Source organism: Phymastichus coffea, unplaced genomic scaffold (assembly GCF_024137745.1).
Source record: "Phymastichus coffea isolate CEN01 unplaced genomic scaffold, Cenicafe_Pcof_1.1 PCOF00018, whole genome shotgun sequence".
NCBI lineage: Eukaryota > Metazoa > Arthropoda > Insecta > Hymenoptera > Eulophidae > Phymastichus > Phymastichus coffea.
The window spans coordinates 5,003,566-5,024,244 of NW_026706829.1; the positions used below are offsets into that span (position 1 = coordinate 5,003,566).

The 20,679-nt window shown below is 35.0% G+C and overlaps 2 protein-coding genes across 3 annotated transcripts in view; both read right to left on the reverse strand.

The window, feature by feature from the left end:
* The window catches only part of LOC131675251 (target of rapamycin complex subunit lst8), a 383,875-nt gene extending 363,397 nt beyond the window's left edge, over positions 1–20,478 (reverse strand). The window contains exon 1 of one of the 2 annotated variants that reach the window (XR_009303023.1): positions 19,961–20,478. Coding sequence is in view for 1 of the 2 variants with exons in the window: in XM_058954158.1 (XP_058810141.1) it covers positions 19,961–20,083 (123 nt within the window). In the remaining variant the exon portion in view is untranslated. The remainder of the gene's footprint in view (positions 1–19,960) is intronic. The other variant, XM_058954158.1, reaches the window with a different exon arrangement.
* On the reverse strand, positions 4,809–19,104 carry LOC131675253 (uncharacterized). Its single transcript, XM_058954160.1, has 4 exons — positions 18,802–19,104; positions 5,417–5,495; positions 5,185–5,351; positions 4,809–4,945 (listed from the first exon to the last, which is right to left on the reverse strand). The coding sequence occupies exons 1-4, from the start codon at positions 18,812–18,814 to the stop codon at positions 4,857–4,859; spliced, it is 348 nt and encodes a 115-aa protein (XP_058810143.1). The 5' UTR covers positions 18,815–19,104; the 3' UTR covers positions 4,809–4,856.
* Positions 20,479–20,679: the final 201 nt, after the last annotated feature.

A 20,679-nucleotide genomic window follows, 5' to 3' on the forward strand; every position in this document is an offset into this window, starting at 1 on the left:
GGCACTATCAAGGATTTTGGGATGTCAATATGATGTCAGATTACTGCTGGAACCATAAGAGGGATACTTCAGTTAAGCACAAGAGAAAAGCGCTGAAAAGAACATTCGATGAAAGATGTAGACCTAGCAAGAAAGCACGTTTACATTGAAGAGTGGTGGCTTAACAGAGTAAGAGACATAAACCTCTATGTTAAGAAGTACCCTCCATGAGATTATAATAAAAAATGATTGTTTCACCATGACATTGAAATACTTAATATAAATTTCAGAGATTTCCTGATTTTCATACCTTTAACTGACTTTAGAAAGTTAGAAGATCTTAAATTTCGATTGGATTTCAATTCGATTTCGAGAATATCAAGGTCGGGGCGTGTAGAATTTGCTATGCCGTGTTCGAGATTTTTTATGCAGTGGTAAAAAGCAAGCGAATCCTCCTATCTACAACCCTGTTCTCTACTTTACTATTCGAAGAATCCCGGTAGCATTTGAAGTACCCATAGCACGTAAGCATCTGCGTAAGGTAGAAGTTCACTTCTCCGAAGCTCCTCTCCATCCACGCCCTAATGTCGGGAATTGAGCTTCTCGTCCATACGCCTTTACCATCTCTCGACCACCGTTCTCGCCATACTTCTATTATTCTATTACTCTCCTCCTTGGCTACTTCTACTTTATTTTCGTTTAATCTTCTGTCATAGATCCTCTTGCGCTCCCTAGTAAGAAGATCTACGGGGATTACACTATCGACAACCAGAATAGCTTCCCTCGAGACCGTCCAGTATGCGCTAGATGTCCTCAAGGCCCCTCGCCTCTGTACGCTCAAAAGCCTTTCGCGATATAGATCGAAGTTCATCGCATCAGGGGTTCATGAAATTAGGATGTGAAGGTCGGGGTTGTAGAGTTGCAGGTTACCGGGCTCGGGGCTGAAAAAATTAAGATATGGAGATCGGAGGTTGAGAGTAAAGGGTTATAGTCACGCAGAGATGCAGGACTCGAGGGTTAAAGCAACCAGGGTTCAAAGACTAGGGTTATATTTGTTTTTTTTGTGCAAAATTAACGAATTAACCTTGAAGTGACCTTGATCTTAACTGGATGAGGTCAAATGGATTCCAGGTTTGTATTCAGAATACAAAGATACATGACAGTATACAATAGAAGCCCATCGGAGGTCTCAAAAACAAGTTCATATGGATAAAAAGCAAATAAGGTCTATTTATTATTTGTTTGAGCTCTAGATGTCCTTCAAAGGTCATGTTGGAAAAAACCAACAATATGTATTTGAACGTAAAATTTCCCGCTCTTTCCGAATCCGTAGTCAAATTTTAAATTCCGTTGTATTAAATACATTTGACCTTCGAAAAACCTTGAACCTGACGTGATGGAGATCAACGGACCTCGGATTCGTGTTCAGCGCATCAAAATACATAAAAGTTATATGGTCTGGTCAAATAGGCATCAACTTTTTTTATTTTGTAAACCTGTGTAATCAATTGGCAGCAGATCGAAGGCTCGTGAGTGAAGATTACAGAAAATTACTCACCAAAATGTGTAATAATTTACGTAACCGAAATAAAAATAACTAGCTATAAAAAGTATAGCAATATAATAAGTATTTAATTTTGTCAATAAAATAATAAAAGTATAGTTATTAAAAAATGTCAAAATGATGTTCGAAAATAATTTTGAAAATAAATATCATATTTCAAAATGAAAAAGTTCTCAAAAAAGTCCTCAAAAAAGTCCTCGAAAAAGTCCTCAAAAAAGTCCTCAAAATAGTCCTCAAAAAAGTCCTCGAAAAAGTCCTCAAACAAGTCCTCGAAAAAGTCCTGGAAAAAGTCCTCTTATTATCAATAATTATTAATTAATTTCAGCAAATAGGTGTTTGTCGCAGTACTTAATTGCAATTCAACATTGTTACTTAAGACTAGGAAATCAATAATAAATTTATATCACGCAAAAATACAGAAATCTTATGATTAATTATTTGTGAACTCGTCTGATTTATTATGAAACTACTATGGCTGCTAAAACACTATTTAGTTTTTTTTTATAATATTAATTACAACATTTGTTTAGTTTTAAATACTATGATTTAATTCGGAGCTTAAAATGAATATTATTTTGTTACGTGACGGCCTATTATATTACAATTATATACTATCGAATAATATTTTCCTTTCGGGATTTCCGTTCGGACACAGTATAGCTAGCAGTATTCGTAGGCACGACTCGGTGGGAATGAGCGGCAGAGGCTGATTCACGCTGCGTCAGCATGCTGTGACAGCATACTGCAGTCGGCGTGCTTAGCTAGGTAAGACGAGCCACTACGAGAAGCGTAAACGTCTAAAGCATATGCGCGAGAGAGAGACGGTATGCTAGGGACAAAGGCTATATAATAAACCAGCGAAAGCAGAGCCAGCGAATTAATCAGTCAGGAGTGAGCGCTCGACTAAGAAGCCTGCAATTTTCCTACTAAAGTTAAATCTATAATTTAAGAGTTTGAGAATATAAGAGTTATAATTAAATATTCGAAATACCGAGTACCATTATTTCTAACAATTTTGTGTAAACGAAAATCATAGCAATATTCACTTTATTTCGTATTGGAATATTATTGGATAAAAGAAATATATATTGGACCAGTTAATCTAACCGAATTCAAAAGGAGTGATTACCCACATAACGAACCAAACAATATTTCGGACCAAAACAACAGAGTGAGTACTTCCGGCCTCTATTCTCGATAAACCGAAATCTCTTCCTTGTATTTTTTTTTCTCTCTCTACTACTTATCACTACTACTTATCATATTCAAGGTTCCCCTTTCGGTGAATCCATTTGTTTGCGTACCGGGACCAGGTGTGTAAGGACGACCGACCGCGCATTTTAGAACATTTCTTTAATAAATCGTGAACTAGATAGTAGCGCGATATCATTACTAGACGTGTTATCTTATGTATCAAAATATATATAAATCTATCCTACGTACCCGTGTAAGTTCATTTTAATAAACCAGCGAGCCCCCCCCCCCTTTTTTCCCATTACTCTCGCTTACCGCTCGTGTGGACGAATTTCGGATATTATCGGCAAAAACGCGATCCATTCGCTGACACGGTCGGGGTACCGTACTGAAGGTTCAATTCGCCCGATTCAGGACCACTCGGAGCTAAAAACGGTCTAACACGTGGCCGTTTTGAAAAGACATCAAAACTGTCACGTAACATATTTTATTCAATTAACATTATTTTACTAGACTCATCTTAACGGCCGTAAAACGAAAATAGAAATTTTCCAGTATTTCGGGGAGAAATTTTCTCAGGAACTGAAATTTTTCTCCAGGCTAGTCGAAAAATTAACCTGACACTCAGAATCCAACCCCAAGAACATTACTCTACAAGTGACGTAATTACATGATTGCAGTCTTGTAATTACCATAATCTTGGTGCGAATAATCACATTGACAAATTTATCATTTTAATCTGGCTTTTGGGCGCTGCTTTTCGCATGAATTAAAGCGTATGTGATGCTACAATATTTACATGGTCTATGAAATAATTATAATTGGATTATTTATTTTGTCACTTAATCGTGCGTCCTCATAATTTTATATTATTGTCGATCAATCGATAGGACTCGATCTATAAAATGAATATGAGTCTGTCGGCTTGGGGAACTCATGTCGCGCATCAAGGTTGAGCACCGCTTCCATATAGCCGCGACGCGCGCTGGCTAGCCCACCTAGCCGCGCGCTGATTGATCGATCTTTCAAGTTAATTATCTAATTACCTAATTATCGGAAAAAAACTAATAATGGCGTCTTGAATAACTTTTCAAGACGAATCCAACGGTATCCATACTTACATATATTTTTGAATCACCCTGTATAGAGTGTACGTATGATATAATCTGTAGGAATATACTAAGCCATATAGCTAACAAGCGAGAGCATTTCCGTGAGTGTATAAGTGAAATATGTAATCATTTTGTATCATAGTAATCTTTACAAATTTTCAATAAATAATCGTTCTTATATTATTATTACTATGAAACATGGCTATCAATTAATTTATTAATTGATCCATACCCCAGAAATTAACAATCAACATTCAACAATTTCGTTAAATCATCCAAGTTACATAGAATTCTTGCATTCATTGTTTTCTTTAAAGTTCAATTATAATCAACTGCATTTTCAGACGTGAAATAGTGAAATAACGTAATAAATAAAATATAACGCTGCTTACATGGTATTAAAATAGTTAACCTATTAATAATGTAATAAAATATAAAGCTGCTCACACCGTGTTAGAATGTCTAACAGGTCCAATGATTTCTTCGTGCAATAACTCAGCCATGGACTAACGTCATATGCAAAACCAAATCTGTAATTGTTCATGCAATTTAAATGACAATCTAAAATCTATGCTCGTTATTCTAGTGAAATTCTTTTGTCTGGATTTGCCATGGTCATGATCGCACTTCATAACTGAGAATACGTAACTTATTATTTGAGCTTTGAATTGAATATATACGATCCTGAGATTTTACAGATTAACAATTTTACTTTAAGATTGTTTTTTATAGATTAAAAATTTAGTTTTAAAAAGTTTTAATATTGCAATAATTGTTTTATTGGCTTAAATACCTGATATTCATTTAAGTTTAAAAGTTTTAATAAAAAATTTCATAAGTATGAAGTAGATAAAATGTATTGTTCCAACATTGTTCTATTTTTCAATTTCTACAATTTAGGAAACGATATCTGACAACGACTTTGAAGAATTTGAATCAGAATCAGGAACATCTGGATCAAAATATGTACCAAATAAGACGTCAGACCATAAAAGTTTGAGTGACTCTTATACAGAATCTTGTCTTGAAAAACTTAATGAACAAGAAGTCAATAAGGAATTGCATTCACTTGACAGCAAAAGTGAGCTGAATATTCCTAAAAACAGAACATATAAATTACAATTATCCTACTCGTCTGATAGCTCTATCAGCCAAGAAAATATACAAAAAAGAAAAAAAACTTAAACGCTATAAGCAAAAGAAATAAAACATGATCTCTACAAAATGGCATTAATTGTACAGCTAAGCAAAAAATCAAGCAACAATATCAAAAAAGTCCAAAAAGGCAGAAACAATGGTGTTATAAATTTTGAAGATGAACGCGCTCACTCACACCGTTATGTTCTGGCGTATCCTGTGGGGCCAGGACTTCAGAAATTAGCTGCAGTTCCGCACCTAATTTCTGAAGCACCTCTACCGCGTATCCACCCGTATATTCGGTTCCTTGATCGGTCCTGAGATAACACACCATCGCATCATAGCCCAGCAAATTTCTACTGCTCCTGTTTTTACCTCTAGGCAATGACTCGTGTCGCTTTTTGCTTTCATGGAATAAGCCATAACTAACCTTGAAAAGTGGTCCATGAACACAGAAATGTACTGATGACCTTTGGGAAAACTCGCAGGTGTAATTGGACCCATTACGTCTGTAACGAAATTCGCATCGTTATCAATTTTCAAAGGTGGATAAGTGAGGCGCACTCGCAATCAAGGAGAGGAAGGGAAAGGTCAAGAAATACAATTAAAATCACGTTTCAAATATCATTAAATAATTTTTACCTTATTATTATTACCGCAACTTACAAAACCTTAAACTATCGAACAACGAAGATTAACACGCCTTAAATTCTATTGAACACAACGGTGTCACTAACACATACTACGCATAAAAAAAATGTTGGTGAAAGGCACTTGTCCTTTGCCTTCTCCGTCTCAGCTCCTTGGCGTGTGCGTGTTTGGCTGACTTCTACCTCTGTACTCTGCACTGACTGCACCGCTGACCGACTTAGAACCGTCTGACTGCTCGCTCGCTTCCGTAATCGACAGCTTCCTCGCTCACTTTTTTTCTCCCCACTTGACCTACTTATTAGGCGGCGCACGACCAATACGCTAATTGGTTACGCGTCACGTGCCTGCCTAAACCTGCGTGGGGCACGCACGCCTCTCTCTCTTTCTCTTTTTCTAACACCTCTCTCTGTCGTCCACTTAATGACTTTGACTTTGACACCAAGGTCTTCCATTCGGCCAACTGAGCGCTTGGATCGTTGATTTTAATTTTAATTACAGATTTCCCATCATTAATGTTTGATAAATTAATTTCACTTTTATTATATCTTTTTAAATTTGTCCAATGATATCTATCCCCGTATTTAACTACCTTCGTTTTAGATATAAGAGGACGACGTGGGTTTCCTTTACCTTTTTCAAGATCAATTTTTAGTGCACCGAGCTTGTCTGCAATTTTTCTTTCTTTCGCACCATCCTCACCATCTTCATCTTATTTGTTACCGGTAACCTCACCATCCGTATCTTTTTGCTCTCCTTCATTGTTTGTGTTCTCAATCTCCATTGCATGCTCGGTGCACACAGGTGATTCATTTTCAGTAGTCCTTGACAGTGTAGCTTCGGTACCCTCGATTATGTATGCTTCGTGCCATTTTTTCAGCAGCTTTCAGTTCTCTTCGATGAGCTCGGGAAACTTCTATTTTACTGTAAACATATAGACTTTAATATTTGTGTATTGCCAAGGACGTGCATCTCAAGATCAGTTGGCAGTCACAGACACGCATGACTGGTTAAGAGAATGAGATGGATGAGCATTAAATTTCGAACATCGAAACTTTCTGCTTCCGTCACGATTTAATCAAATACATAATCTAAATGTCAGATGTGTGTACTTAATCAATCACGAACCATTTTCGAATATTTTATTAGAATTTCATAGATCCTTCACAGGTGTGTTTTAATGTATCACATATACACATATATGCCATATGGCGATTGATGTTTCACACCTTATAAATAACTCACCAGTACAGTAGTTTTGTCACGTTTCGCTTGTAAGTCTGAGAGTGCCCAATTCAGTATCAGCAGGCAGGATAAAACTCGTCTCCGTGAGTTTCGTTTAGATTGAATTAGGACTGCTATGAAATTTTATTTCGCTGATTAGTTTTGTATTTTGCATTTGTTGTATTTTTATCTTTTCAGTAATATTTTTGTTTCTCCCGAATTCCTTTATTTGTTGGACTTTTATCGGAAAGCACAAGAACGTCCGCGGTTAGGTAAAAACATACTTGACTCACCATCGTGTATATTCTTTCTCTCTCTTGCTCATATAGCACACTCCTTGCACTCAAGTGTCACGTGACCATAGTTGCTGCAGTTTTGTCTCTATCTATCTTTTCTCTTTTACTGCTGCGCCACGCGCTTGTGCTCGCCGGCCGGCACTTGTCACAGCTCGCGCGCTTTTGTTTTTCCAAAAGTCAAACATATGACGTACTAATGTTCTCGCACCACTTTGTCTCTTTGGATTCTTTCTTTTACTTTTAATCGAATTTTACAAGTTTTCTTTTTCATTTTTAACCTTTTTATGAATCAAACTTTTACATAGACAAATCGCGCACCTTTTCTGTTCTTTAAGTCATTACTTCTGATACGCCATATTACAACATTCTCTATTCTTTGTAAATACTTACGTGATTCTTTGCTGTTCACCTCTTTTGTCCCACCATTTGAAGTCTCGCCACTGCCACTTAATTGTGGCTTTTCTTTCTCACCGTTTGGCATTTTATTCTCCCTGCTTGGTATAAGAAAACACTCGCGAACGTTTTTCACTATTCATTGTACTCACGCAGTGGAAGCGTGCTAGGCCATAACCTGTCAGTAACACAACGCAGAGCGATTCAAAAATAAATCAGTCCAGCTTTAAATCTGTAGAAAAGATATTTATTGAGTACAAAAGGAAGGCGTCTTAATAGGAGACACTTCATTCAAAAAGTGCGGCACGGACAGTGCAATGTCAGGCGAGCTGCGCCGAGCTGCGCGCCGCCACGACGGCGAAGGTAGAGGGGGGAGTCAAGCAGAAGTGGGCATGAACGCCCTTATTTCAACAATTTTCACTTAAATTACTTCTTCTCCTTAAACAGCTATAGCAACTTGATCATGAAAAAAAGTATAAGGCACACAAAGTATTCTAGACATTCATTCAGGTCAGTCATTCATTAAATAACTTAAAAAATATTGAACTTATCTGACTGTGACGAGAGCAGGCCGTGTGCTAGCTTCTCGTCTGCGTTTCTCCATCCTTCTCCGCTCGACAAGGCGTGGTGGCCAACGTTGGGCGCATTAAAATATGCGCCTAACATTCGGCCTTTTGTTTTAGCGCCAAGAACGGGCCGAGAAGTTGAGGAGCGCAGAGAGAGAGAGAGAGAGAGAGAGAGAGAGAGAGAGAGAGAGAGAGAAGGAGAGAGAGAGAGAGAGCATTAGACCTATGCAGGGTTAGGCAGGCGCGCGACACGCGACCGATAAGCGGCGCGTCGCCTGCCAACTAACTAATAGGTCAAGAAGGGATGGGAGCGAGCACCGCTGAGCGACCGCGAGACGGTCAACGCGAGAAAAAATACGTGCGCGAGTCAGTGCAGTTTTGGATAGTTAGTAGGATAGAGAGTAAAAGGAGCCCAAGGTCGCAGTCCTTAGCCAGACAAAGAGTTATCGTCGCCTGCAGCAACGGCTTTTCTGCGTCGATTACGGTGACCCTTCACTAGAGGCCCAGGACGCCAGCTTTGCCAGCGACAACTCTCCTTCACTTGGTTGGCAGCCCAGCGCCCAGAAAGGTCGAGTTTCCTTTGTCTTGAATCTCTCTCTCTCTCTCTCTCTCTCTCTCTCTCTCTCTCTCTCTCTCCCATGGTACGACTGATAAACGCGTGCAGATAGGTAGCGAGGCGCTCACGTGCCGGCTACTTAATTACGTACGCTCGTTAGTGTATTACATTAATTTTAGTTTTATATTGCTTCCTTTTACTGTTACGGTTAGTTTGTATAATTATAGGACTATGGGTTGTCAAGGCGCTCACGTGCCGGACAACTCATCCAGTATAGGTTTTACGTAATTTTTAAGTAAGTTTGTAAATAGGATAAGTGCGTGATTAATTGTTTAGTTAAGAAAGACAGCGATACATTTATTCGCGATTACGCTAAATCGTTTCTTAGTCAGTTAGTTGGTAATTCTGTATTATCTCGCGCTCGTACATATTTTAATTTGAATAACTGTTAGTAATAATAGGTTGTAAGTTTAATCTGAATTTGTCTTTGTGTTATTTGTTTTGAGACCTTTTCTCTCTTTTCTCCCTCAATTGCCGTAAGCGAAAGCGCCTCACTGACCCACGCAACAAGAATTGGTGGTAACGAGAGAATTTTGTCACATGACTAATATTTATTTCTGGCTTTTTATAAATAATGTATAAACATAGCACCTGCAGATACTGTTACGCCTTTGAATAGTGAATTATAAATGATCGTGTGAAAAAATTAAAGATTAAAAATGCAAAATTAAAAATAAAAATTGTAATTAACAGATTTCAATTTGTTTATTTCAATATATAATCAGATTTATTTACTCCGTTATAGTTTTTTCTTAAAAAAATAAATATTAACTATTACTATGACTGAAGACTTCAAATACCTCTGTTATTATAAGGGAGGGTCAACAAGTCTTTACAAAATCCAAGAGATGGCGCTCGTCACGCTTAAATTATGATGATTTTGGCAAGCAATATTACTAACTAGATATCGTACAAAGTTTCAGCTCGATTCATTAAGTCAATTTTTTGTGAGCGTTGGTTAAAAAAAAAGTTATTGGTTTATTTGAAAAATGGAAAAAACAGAGTTTCGAGCGGTTATAAAACATTTTCATTTGAAAGGCCTTATACCAAAAGAAATCACAGTTGAGTTGAACGCCGTTCATGGCAAATCTGCCCCTGTGTCTAAGACTGTTTATAACTCGGTAAATGAATTTAAATGCGGCCCTACAACAACAAAAGATGAACCTCGTTCAGGACGCCCCGTAGAAGCTAGTACGCCTGAAATGGTCAACAAAATCCACGATATGGTGTTGAGTGATAGAAAATTCAAATTGTGAGAATTAGTTGAGGCCACAGGGGTATCAAAGGGTACAATCATTTCAATTTTGCATGAAAAAAATATCAGCCAGATGGGTGCCGCGTTTGCTCACTGTTGAAAACAAACAAACTCGCGTGGTCACCTCTGAGGCTCTTTTGACACATCTGTCGTAATCCGGAAGACTTTTGGCGTCGACTCGTAACTGTAGACGAAACATGGGTACACCGCTACACTCCTGAAATCAAAGAATAGTCCAAACAATGGATTGCCGCAGAAGAACCAGCCCCAAAGAAGGCAATGACAGTAAAGTCAACTGGAAATATTATGGCCACGGTTTTCTGGGATGCGTATGGAATCATCTTCATCGACTACTTGGAAAAGGGTCAAACGATCACTGGACAATATTATGCGTCATTATTAGGTTAGCTGAAAGAAAAAATTAGAGAAAAACGTCCTCACTTGAACAAAAAAAATACTTCTTTCTTCAAAACAATGCTCGAGTTCACACGTGTGCAGTTTCGATGGCAAAAATTAACGATTCAAAGTTCGAATTAATGGACCATCCACCATATTCGCCTGATTTGGCTCCCAGTGACTTTTTCTTATTTTCTAACCTCAAAAAATGGCTTGTCGGACAACGATTCATGTCGAATGAAGAAGTCATCGCCGAAACAAATGCCTATTTTGAGGGTTTTCAGAGATCATATTTTTTTATGGCTTAAAAAAACTGGAAGGCCGAATAAAATGTATCGACCTTCAAGGAGATTATGTTGAAAAATAAAAAAAATTACATACGCAAAACTTTTTTTTCCTTCTTCTGACCCGATCGATGTTGCTCTATTAAATAACATAAACTATAATGAATAATTTTTGTTTTTCAACATTCATTAACTATTGCCAAACCGATCAACTCATTGACGATTAATTATTCTTCCACTAAGCATGCGTAATACACAGTAGGCTTTATCATTAATCATGTTCTTCAATATGACATGTCTGCGGTCATTTAATTTATTAGTATATAGATATGTTTGAGTGAAACATTTAAATAATATAGTCGAAATTCATAATATTGAATAATAATATATTTTTTTTAGATTAATATGGTTTGATGATTAAAATTTCCAAAAATACAAATATTTTCAAGATATTCAATGCAAATGTTATTTTTCTGTTTGAAGTTGTAAAATTACCAATATATATGGTTATTAATTGAATTCGCACATTGAATAAGAAATTTGCATTTTTATTTTTAAATGCGTGCATAATGCTGGATAATGGTTAATAAATAATTTTTGAAAAAATTATTCAACATCCTTTTTGTTATTGGACAAATTAAATTGATTCGGGACAATTTTTTGAAAGTAACTTGATATAAAACTATAGAATAGCTTTTATTACAACAATAAAGGGTTGTCGTTTCAATATCTTGATAGCAATATACGAGGTGTGATCAAAAAGTAAGGTGAATTTTGAAATTTAGCGGGCTACGTCCGTTCGATCTTCGAATTTTTTATTTGGTTATGTCGGTACACTCGTCTAGAACATACTTTTTTCCTAGGTTTTCATCTAATCCAATTCTTTTCTTCCTATTGCAATTCACTTTACCCCAGAATTATCTTCTCGTCTTATCTTTTCTTATTTATTCTGCCACTCTTTTCCCCTCAGCTTCTTTCGCATTTCTTATTTTTATGTAAGAAATACTCTGTATTATCTCTTTGCTTCAAGGTATTTGCCTCTGTCTCCTTCCCCTTTTCTTACCTTATTTAACTCTGCCATCACCCTATCCCTTTTTGCCTTACATTCTTTTCTCCACCAGCTTTTTTTTTATCCTTTTTTTTCCCTTATCTTCTTTTTTACAACTGCGTTCTTCACTCTATTTTTTATATCTTTCCATTTTTCTGTTCCCCCTATTGCGTCTATCCATCTCTGATACACTCTTATACCTTCTTCGCTTCAGTCGTCTATCATTATTTCTTCCTCTTCTTTTCTTTCTTCTACTACTTTATCTCCTAATTTCACTTCTTCTGGTAAGTGATGCAACATTACCCTCTCTTTTATTTAAACCTTTTTTATTGCCTCATCACTTTCCTCGTTACCTACTACATAATCTATCGTTGACATTCCTCTCGCTTCTATATATGTTATTTCTCCCTCTTCATCTCCTTCTTTTCTCCCATTCGTTATCACTAAACTCATTTCTTCCAGCCATTTTATCATTTCTTCTCCCCCTGCGTTTAACACTTTATCCTCGGCCTTTATTTCTTCTAGGTCTCCCATTCTCTCCCTTCATTTCCTGTTCTTGCGTTGAAGTCTCCTCCTATAATTATTGTTTTTCCTCTGTTCTCCTCTCTCTCTTCAATTAGGTATTCATAGTTTTCCTTTTTCTCATGTTGCATATACACCGTTGCTATTATGTGTTTCCTCCCTCGGATCTTTATTTCTCCTACTATTACCTCACTTGTTCTATCTTTCTTCCATTCAACCTTACTCATCACTTTCCTCTCTCTTACCGCCATTATTCCTCCCCCTATTCCCCCCCCCCCGTTCTTCCTTCCCTTCTTGAGTCTCTCTACTCTATGTTATACCCTTTCAGTTGCTTCTCCACCCGTTTTTGCCCCTTGCCTCTTCACCCAAGTTTCGCTTAACCCTATTATATCAAATTCTCTAACATATTCCCAGTCGTCTTCCTCCATGCTCCTAATCCCCGCCACGTTCCAGAACAGTATCTTTACTGCCTCTCTTTCCTCTCTCTCCCCTCCCTCCTCTCTCTCTCTCTCTCTTTTTTCCCTATTGTTTTCGAAACACTTTCGCCCTTTTTCCTGCCATTTTTCCCTCTTACTCGCTCCACCACACCACCATTCTTCTTCCTTTGACTTCGACCCGTTGTGCCACATCTTTACCTCTTTACCTTTACTTTTTATTTCTCTCGCTTTCCTTCTTAATTCCTCTCTTATCTTCCTCTGCTTCCACGTTCAGTTCTGATCTATGAAGATCTGTTTCTGATCCAGCTTCTTTTTCCTCTTCATAATTCCTCCTTTTTGTTCCCATGAAGCGCATCTAATTTGCCACATCTTTTATCCTCTTTCTCTCCGATTATCCCTCCCCGCTGTCCCTCTTATTCTTCTCAGATTCACTATCTCCCCTTTCATTTCTAATTCCTCCCTCAACCAGTCCTCTACCTCTCCCTTCTTTTCCCATCTTAACCCACCCTCTAAGTCTGTCACTATTATATTGTTTAACCTACTTTCTCTATCCATTTTTTCTCTCATATACTCAATTTCTTCCTTATTGCCTACTTCTCTTCCTCTTTGTTTCTCGTTTCCTACTTCTATACTTTCTTTTAGTTTCATGCACTCTTATTCCAACTGGTTCATTCTCTCTCCCCATTTTTCCTGCAGTTTCTTTTCTCTGCGTTCTGCTTTTTCCCTTTCTTCTTTCGTCTCTTTCTTTCTTTCTTCTTTCTCTTTCTCTCTTGTTCTTTCCTAACTTTTCCTATTTCCTTCTCCCATCTTTCTTCTCTTCTTTTCCCCTCTGCCTCCATTCTTTCCATTTTTCCCATTATTTCTTTAAACATTTCTGCCCATTCTCTCCTTTCTTCCTCCCATACCTCTCTTAAATATTTGCCCGTATCTTTTCCATTATATCTTCTACACCACTACTTTTTCCCACTTTTCTTATCGTGTTGTCTAATCCCTCTTCCCCCTCGCCTTCCATCACGCTCCTCTCATTTTCACTCTTGCATCTTTTTGTCTCTCTCATTTCTCCTCTAATCCCCTCAGCCCCTCTCCTCCGCTCTCTCTCCCCCTCACCGCCCTTACTCTTTTCTTCTTTTCCTCCTCTGGGCTTTCTTATCCATCTTTCCACCTTTATCTCTTAATTTTTCTGTTGTCACAAATCTTTTTATCACTACTCGTGATCTCACCTTTATTCCCTGTCTTACCTTTTCTGTCTCCGCCTTTAATTCAAACCGCCCCTCCTCTCTGTCTGCCTTTTCCGCTTCCTAATTTTCTCTCTTAACCTCAACTTTTTTTTTTCTTTATCTCTCTCTCTCTGCTTTTTCCTGCTCTTCTCCAAGCCTCTCTCTCTCTCTACTCCACTTCTCCTCCACCTCCACGCTCTTTTCACCTATATCTCTCTCTCCTCAAACACTTTTTCTCTCTAACTTTCTCACCAAAACTCGTACTTATAGTCAAAACACGTCCACTCCCTTCCCCGAGTCGAAACCCACTATATATATATATATACATATATATACGAAAATAATGTATGATGTGTTTTAATTTCCTTTTGTCGGCCATTCGCTTAAAGTTTGAGTTTATGGGAGTTAGCGCCGGCTTCCTTAACCGAGATAGGACTCAAAATCACGGGGCATAGCTGTGACGTACCGTAGCTAATGAGTTTTTCCCTTGCAAGGTACTCACCTTAATCAATTCTATTTTCGAAAAACCTATTTTACCATAATCAAAATACAAAATTAGTTAGATTTTCAATAATGAAAATGATGTGAAGTTTCATACAGTTTCCCTGCTAAAACAAGGACATTCAACCGGATTGAAAATCCAATCCGCTTTGAGTCTGTTTCTGAATCCTACAAATAACAATTGAAATTCATTAAAGTAGAATGAATCTTAATTCACTTTAATGTTTTTTTATCCCGAAATTAATTTTACATATTATAATAATTAATTTCAGGATTGAAAAATATTAAAGGGGATTCAGATCGATTCCAGTTTGATAAATTTAAATTGTCATTTGTAGGATTCAGAAATAGACTCGAAGCTGATTGGATTTTCAATCCGGTTGAATGTTCTTGTTCTAGCAGGATTATCTGACGTATAATGGATACTTAGGTCAATCAGAAGATCTTGAGGATAACGCAACTTGTACAACATGCAACAAATCTGTAGATATTTCTGGTTTAGCATGAGAATACTTATTTGTAATAATTAATCCATCGTTTCCAATAATAGAATTATTAGATTGTCACAAAAATTATTACGATTATATTGTAAATCACCGACCTAATGAGGAAAATATCATAAAAGATATCTATAACGGTAAAAAATATGAGTTCGTGGATTCCCTACCAGATGAAGACAAACACAAATATGTATTGTAACGGCCAGCCGTAACTTAGTTCTTTTTCAATATTAATCAATAGAAATAAATATCAAGAACGGAGCGGGAATTTTCCTGATTTCCTACGATGAAAAAGCATTCGAGATAAAGAGTTTATATAAAACTTGATTGTGGCCCGAGCCTGCGACGCTCTATCCTGCTTTGTCCCACGCGGATATGTTGACAGGAGCCTACGATCATCGCGTATACATCGCGAAGCGTTATCGCGCTCATAATGGAAGGGGGCCATAAAAATGCAATTTATCTTTTTTTCCCACCGAATTTTAAGAAAATATCCGTAATATTAAATAGATTTTAATTAATTTTGTTAGTTATTATAATGCGCATCTTTTAGTCACCAAATAACCAATAAATAATTTTATATTAGAACAATAATGCATTTTATAATAAATCGTAGAAGTTTTGGATTTTTCTAAATATTTATAATAATTGAATTATTGTAATAATAACTATGTATCGTTAAAATTAACTAAGTTTAGTACGATTTTATATAAGTAATTATAAACTATAGCGTTACTCTTGCTCTTAAAAGTAGCACTCCGAGAGCCATCTAGAGAAAAGGGCCCAAGTTAAAAAGGGCTTTCTCTCTCTGAAAATTCACGCCCACAGACCAATAAAGAAATCCTAGATATGATTAGAAAATTTCCCACCAATACAAAATTTGGCCGTTATCGCTTCATGGGCCTGAGGAAAGAAATTTCCACCCAACCACCCACTGCTTATAAAAAGCTCTGTATAAGACTGGAGGAGTGGAGTGAGTACCAGGAAGTGCCTAATAAGAAGTGACTACCAGTGAGTAAGTGCTGGAGGAAGCATCAGAGAAGAAAATTTTGAAGAAGTCAGCCAAAATTCAATCAAGAAGTCACCCAACTACATCCAGAATAGAGAGAAAGAGAGAGAAAGAGGTTAATGAGCAGAGAGAGCGCAGCCTTAATAATAAGTAATTAAATAAAATAAAAGTAATTAAAACCTTATATCTGGCTATCCTTTTCTTTCTTTAAGCAATCCGTTTTTTGGAAATTCATTAAGCGTGAGTCTGGTGAATTTTCATTAAAGTCCCTTAAGAACACATTAAGCGTGAGTCTGGTGTGTTCATAATAACATTTGATTATTACATACCGCGCTAGCATACAGTTTTCTCCACGCAACAATATTGCTCATCCCAGCTTATGTGTTACACGATAGCCAAATCAGAGCAACCCTGAGTTTACGCTTACTCCAAGCGTACCTGAGAGTGACCCCGACGTCACAGTATCGACAATATTTAATACCGATGGAGCTTCTCCTTTCAAATCTACCCTTTCCTCATTATAACCTATATATTTAATGGTGAACAAAATACCCCCACAAGAACGGTTTAATAACTTGATCCCTTGTGGATTATGGTTTAATAAAACAAAACCTAACATCATGGTATTTTTAGACAGTTTTGTAGACATGATAAATAACAAAGTAAGTAAAGGTACAACATGTACTATAAAAGAAGAGGTGAGGCAGATAAAAGGATACACGCTAGTCATTTGCGTAGACTTACATAAAAACTTACGTAAGAACTTGCGTAGATACAGTCGCAAGAGCACAAATTCAAGGAATAAAACAATTCAACGGAAAATTCGGATGCAACTGATGTTTGCATCCGGGTAAATGGGCGGGTAGCATGAAATATTCTGCGTATGGTGAAGATGCTCTAGATGATATTCGTCAAAGAAACGTTCAATCTACAATTGAGTATATGAAAAAATCTGTAGACGATGATTACAAACCTATTGATAGGATCAAACATCCTTCTCTTTTCATGTACTTGAAAAAATTTGATATAATAGAAAAAAGATTTGGTCCTGATTACATGCACAATAGTTTGATAGGAGTTGGCCAGCAAATAACGAATCTTCTATTTCAAAATCAAGATTTGAATATTATTTAGTTGCTGTTACAAAAAATAAAATTTCCCTAATCAGGTTTCACGGTTAAGAAGGTCTTTGAGTGATTATAAGTTCTGAAAATGTAGAGAATGGGAAAACTGGATATTATATCCTAGTGCACCAATATTTTCATTAGTCCTATCGCCTACTTTAATTCATTATTAGACTTTATTTGTTGCGAGTCTGTACCTAATATTGTCAACTAAAGTTAGTATTGCACACAAAGCAGATGAAATGCTCTAAGAATTCGTTTTTAAAACTCAAAAAAACTTTGGAATTACTGATATGACATCTAATATTCATGCACTATTGCACCTTGCAAGAAATGTTGTGAACTGAGGCCAGCTTTGAGCACATTCCATTTTTTCTTTCGAAGCAGGAAACCATTATATTTTACAAGGCATTCATTGTGCATATGGAGTAAGTTTACAAATTCTAAGGTATATTAATGTTAATCACATTACATTAATTTTGGAAAAGAAAATTTTTTCCACTGCTCCAGAAATTGTGAAAGTATATTTAAACAATAATTGAAGTTGAAAATTAAAAAAAATATTAAAATTAATGAAATAACATACTTTGGAAAAGCTGTTTCGATAAAATTCAATATGGCTAATAATTATCAATTACCAGAAGCAAGCAAATGTTTTAAAAGAATGCACAAAGACAATTGTTTATACTCATCGTCTTTAAAAGTTAATAAACGCTCAGATAATGCCTTTGCTCAGTTGGTCAACGGATGTTTTTTAAAGATCAATCAATTTATTATTGATCATCATAATAAAGAAGAATATACTTTATATAATATTATTTGCACCATTCAGAATAATTTAATTAATAATTATCAAGCGCTTCGTAGGATTGCAAGAATAGAAAATTCACTAACTATTATATACTATAAAAACTGTTGGTATTTATATGGAAGTGAATAAACAGGAATACATTTGTCCATTGTCAAATTTGTTATTTTACTAATACATTGCAATATTAATGTTTACTAAAATACCTTATGCTTATTTTTTATGAATAATAGCGCATGGTTAAATATAATATATTTTTGCATTATTTTTGTACAGAATAAATAATAATTATAATCAATTGAATATTATTTCACGCTATTACTTTATGATTTTGTAACTGTAATAAATCATTTTTGTATTTCAATATAATCTTTATTAATCAGCTTAATCTTGATCACTTCCTTAAATTATTTACTTTATAAGCGTATTTCAAATATATGCACATTTTATATATCTTTGGTTTCTCTAATCTTTTTTTTAGTTGTCATTGTGGAGAGAAATTATTTTCACATTCATATAGTTTGTGTCAAATTACTACAATAATAAAAATAATAAGTAACAAATTTTTTTTAAATGAAATTGTTGATAAGTTCTTACGTAAAAACTTATGTAAGAACTTGCATAAGAACTTACTTGATATTTTTAGGAGAGTATTGATGATAGATAAAGCGGTAATAACTTCTTTTGTGTTAATTATAAATAAAGAACTAATATTTTTTTCACATGCGAAAGTGACCTTCATTATTTCGTACCCGAAAATAATATCAACAAAATTCATAAAGCGGAACAAGGATTGTGTATACAAAAACTTCTAGAAAACTTTTTTACGTATTAAACACTTTTCCACTATTAATACATGAAATGGGATGGAGGAAGAAATTTGTGGAAATGAAATAATTTGTTGCAAGTGAAGATAGTTTTCCACACAAATTTTTTGCCCCCTAGATAGTCTCAAAATTATAAAGTATTACCTCGAATAGTCATCTGTACTGTACTTTCTTATAATCAAAGAAAGTAAGATAGTTTAGAGGTTATTACTCAAGGTTATTTCATATTTAGATCACTATATTACAGTTTGATATGGTTAATAAAATGATTGTAATCCTTTAAAAACACTTATAATTATTCTTGGAAAATTTTATATTTTCATAGAAAATCTACTTTGCAAAATGCCACCAATACTATTTGAAATGTTAGGTAGCTTTTCTCACAAATAATTGTTTAGTCAGTGCTCAAACTATTTCAAAGTCACTACTACATTAAACTATAAATAATAAAAATAACAAAGGGGGCTTACTCTTAGTCAAAAGTGATTTCAGTCAAGAAAGTGCACTAATGCATGCTGTGAACATTTTATATATAAATAACTAAATACATAAATAAATAATAATATAGCCACAATATGCCATAGATCATGAAAAATTGTATATGATACTAACATATATAATCCATTTTTGGGATCGTACATAATAACATAGTAGTAATACTATTTTTGTTATTTCTGAAAATATTTATAAGTAATTTATAGCATCCTTGTCAATTTTACAGAAATCTTAGGCTATAAATAGTAAGGAAGTTACAAAAGCATACATAGATAATAGGTCTATAAAAAAATTGGTCTACAATATGATTTCATTGATATAAATGGAAGAATTTCAGCTTGAATAAATTCCATTGCCATAAGACTAAAACCTTCTGATAACAAGTAGCTAATAATTAGTTTTAATGTTATCACGTTATCAAAATTTGCAGTTAACTACAAATTTAATAAAAACATCTTGCCAAAGCATTTTTGATAAAATATCAAATATACCAAAATTTTTATACTACATATATATATATATACATAATTTTTTATCCAATATCTGTCTCTAAGTATATATGCTTCATAGCAACTATGATACGCTGAAAATATATTCTGTAAAAAATATATTTTAAGTAAAATATATGAATTTGTACAAACTAGAAACTCAGTAAGTATAATATATTATGCAAACTATAAAACAAACAATATTCTGTTTAAAAAAAGTAAAACTTGACTTTTAATTATAGCTTAACCTTCCTTGATCACCATAAATTAATATTGATCATCCGTATTCACTGACACTCTATTCATATAAAAAAGGATACAGAATCAGCATGTTGTAAATTACGTTGACAAATCCCTGTATGTGCTTGCCAAATTTTAATAGTATGATCATAACTACCAGTGGCAAGAATTACATGACTATTATGGAATTCTGTTTCGATCATTATTTAATTATCAATCATTTAATTATAAATTATAATTATGAATTCGATTATCAACTTCAACTTTGTTAAGAAAATAAATTTTTACAATTATTCAGAATGAATAACCTAATTGATGACCAACTAACTAAAAAATAATCTTCTAATTAATCATCAATTTATACATTTTTTGTCTAAAATGTCTGTTTCATACATATTCTTTACTGATGCAGTACTACTTATACTCAGTTTTCATTCTTTCATTTGTACGATGTTATAAGTACCTTATGACGTTTCACAAGCTCAGCGAATTGCTCGTTTTCGATCAACTTAATTTAGATATACTAATTAAAATATTTGATTATACTATAGATATTGTATAAAGGAGACGGAACAGCTAGTGGTATGTCTAAACGAGGAGATGTTACTGCTAGACATAATAATGTATAAAATACTGTCGCGTTGGTAAAGGTTGGATCTTAGTCAGCTCCATCGACTTAGCAACCATATCGTCGGAAAATTGAAAAAAAAAATACCCTATCAAAGGATTTTCAATGCTCTTTCCGAATATTCTTCCAAAAAATTTTCTCTTCTTATAGTTTACCAGATAAAAAGTAAAA

What these genes read in the sequence shown, in the direction of transcription:
- LOC131675253 (XM_058954160.1), bottom strand. An exon ending in TTCATGGACCACTTTTCAAG is followed by an intron (nt 5,352 to 5,416) that starts GTTAGTTATGGC and finishes AGGTAAAAACAG; the next exon opens with GAGCAGTAGAAATTTGCTGG. An exon ending in GGATACGCCAGAACATAACG is followed by an intron (nt 4,946 to 5,184) that starts GTGTGAGTGAGC and finishes TTCTGTTTTTAG; the next exon opens with GAATATTCAGCTCACTTTTG.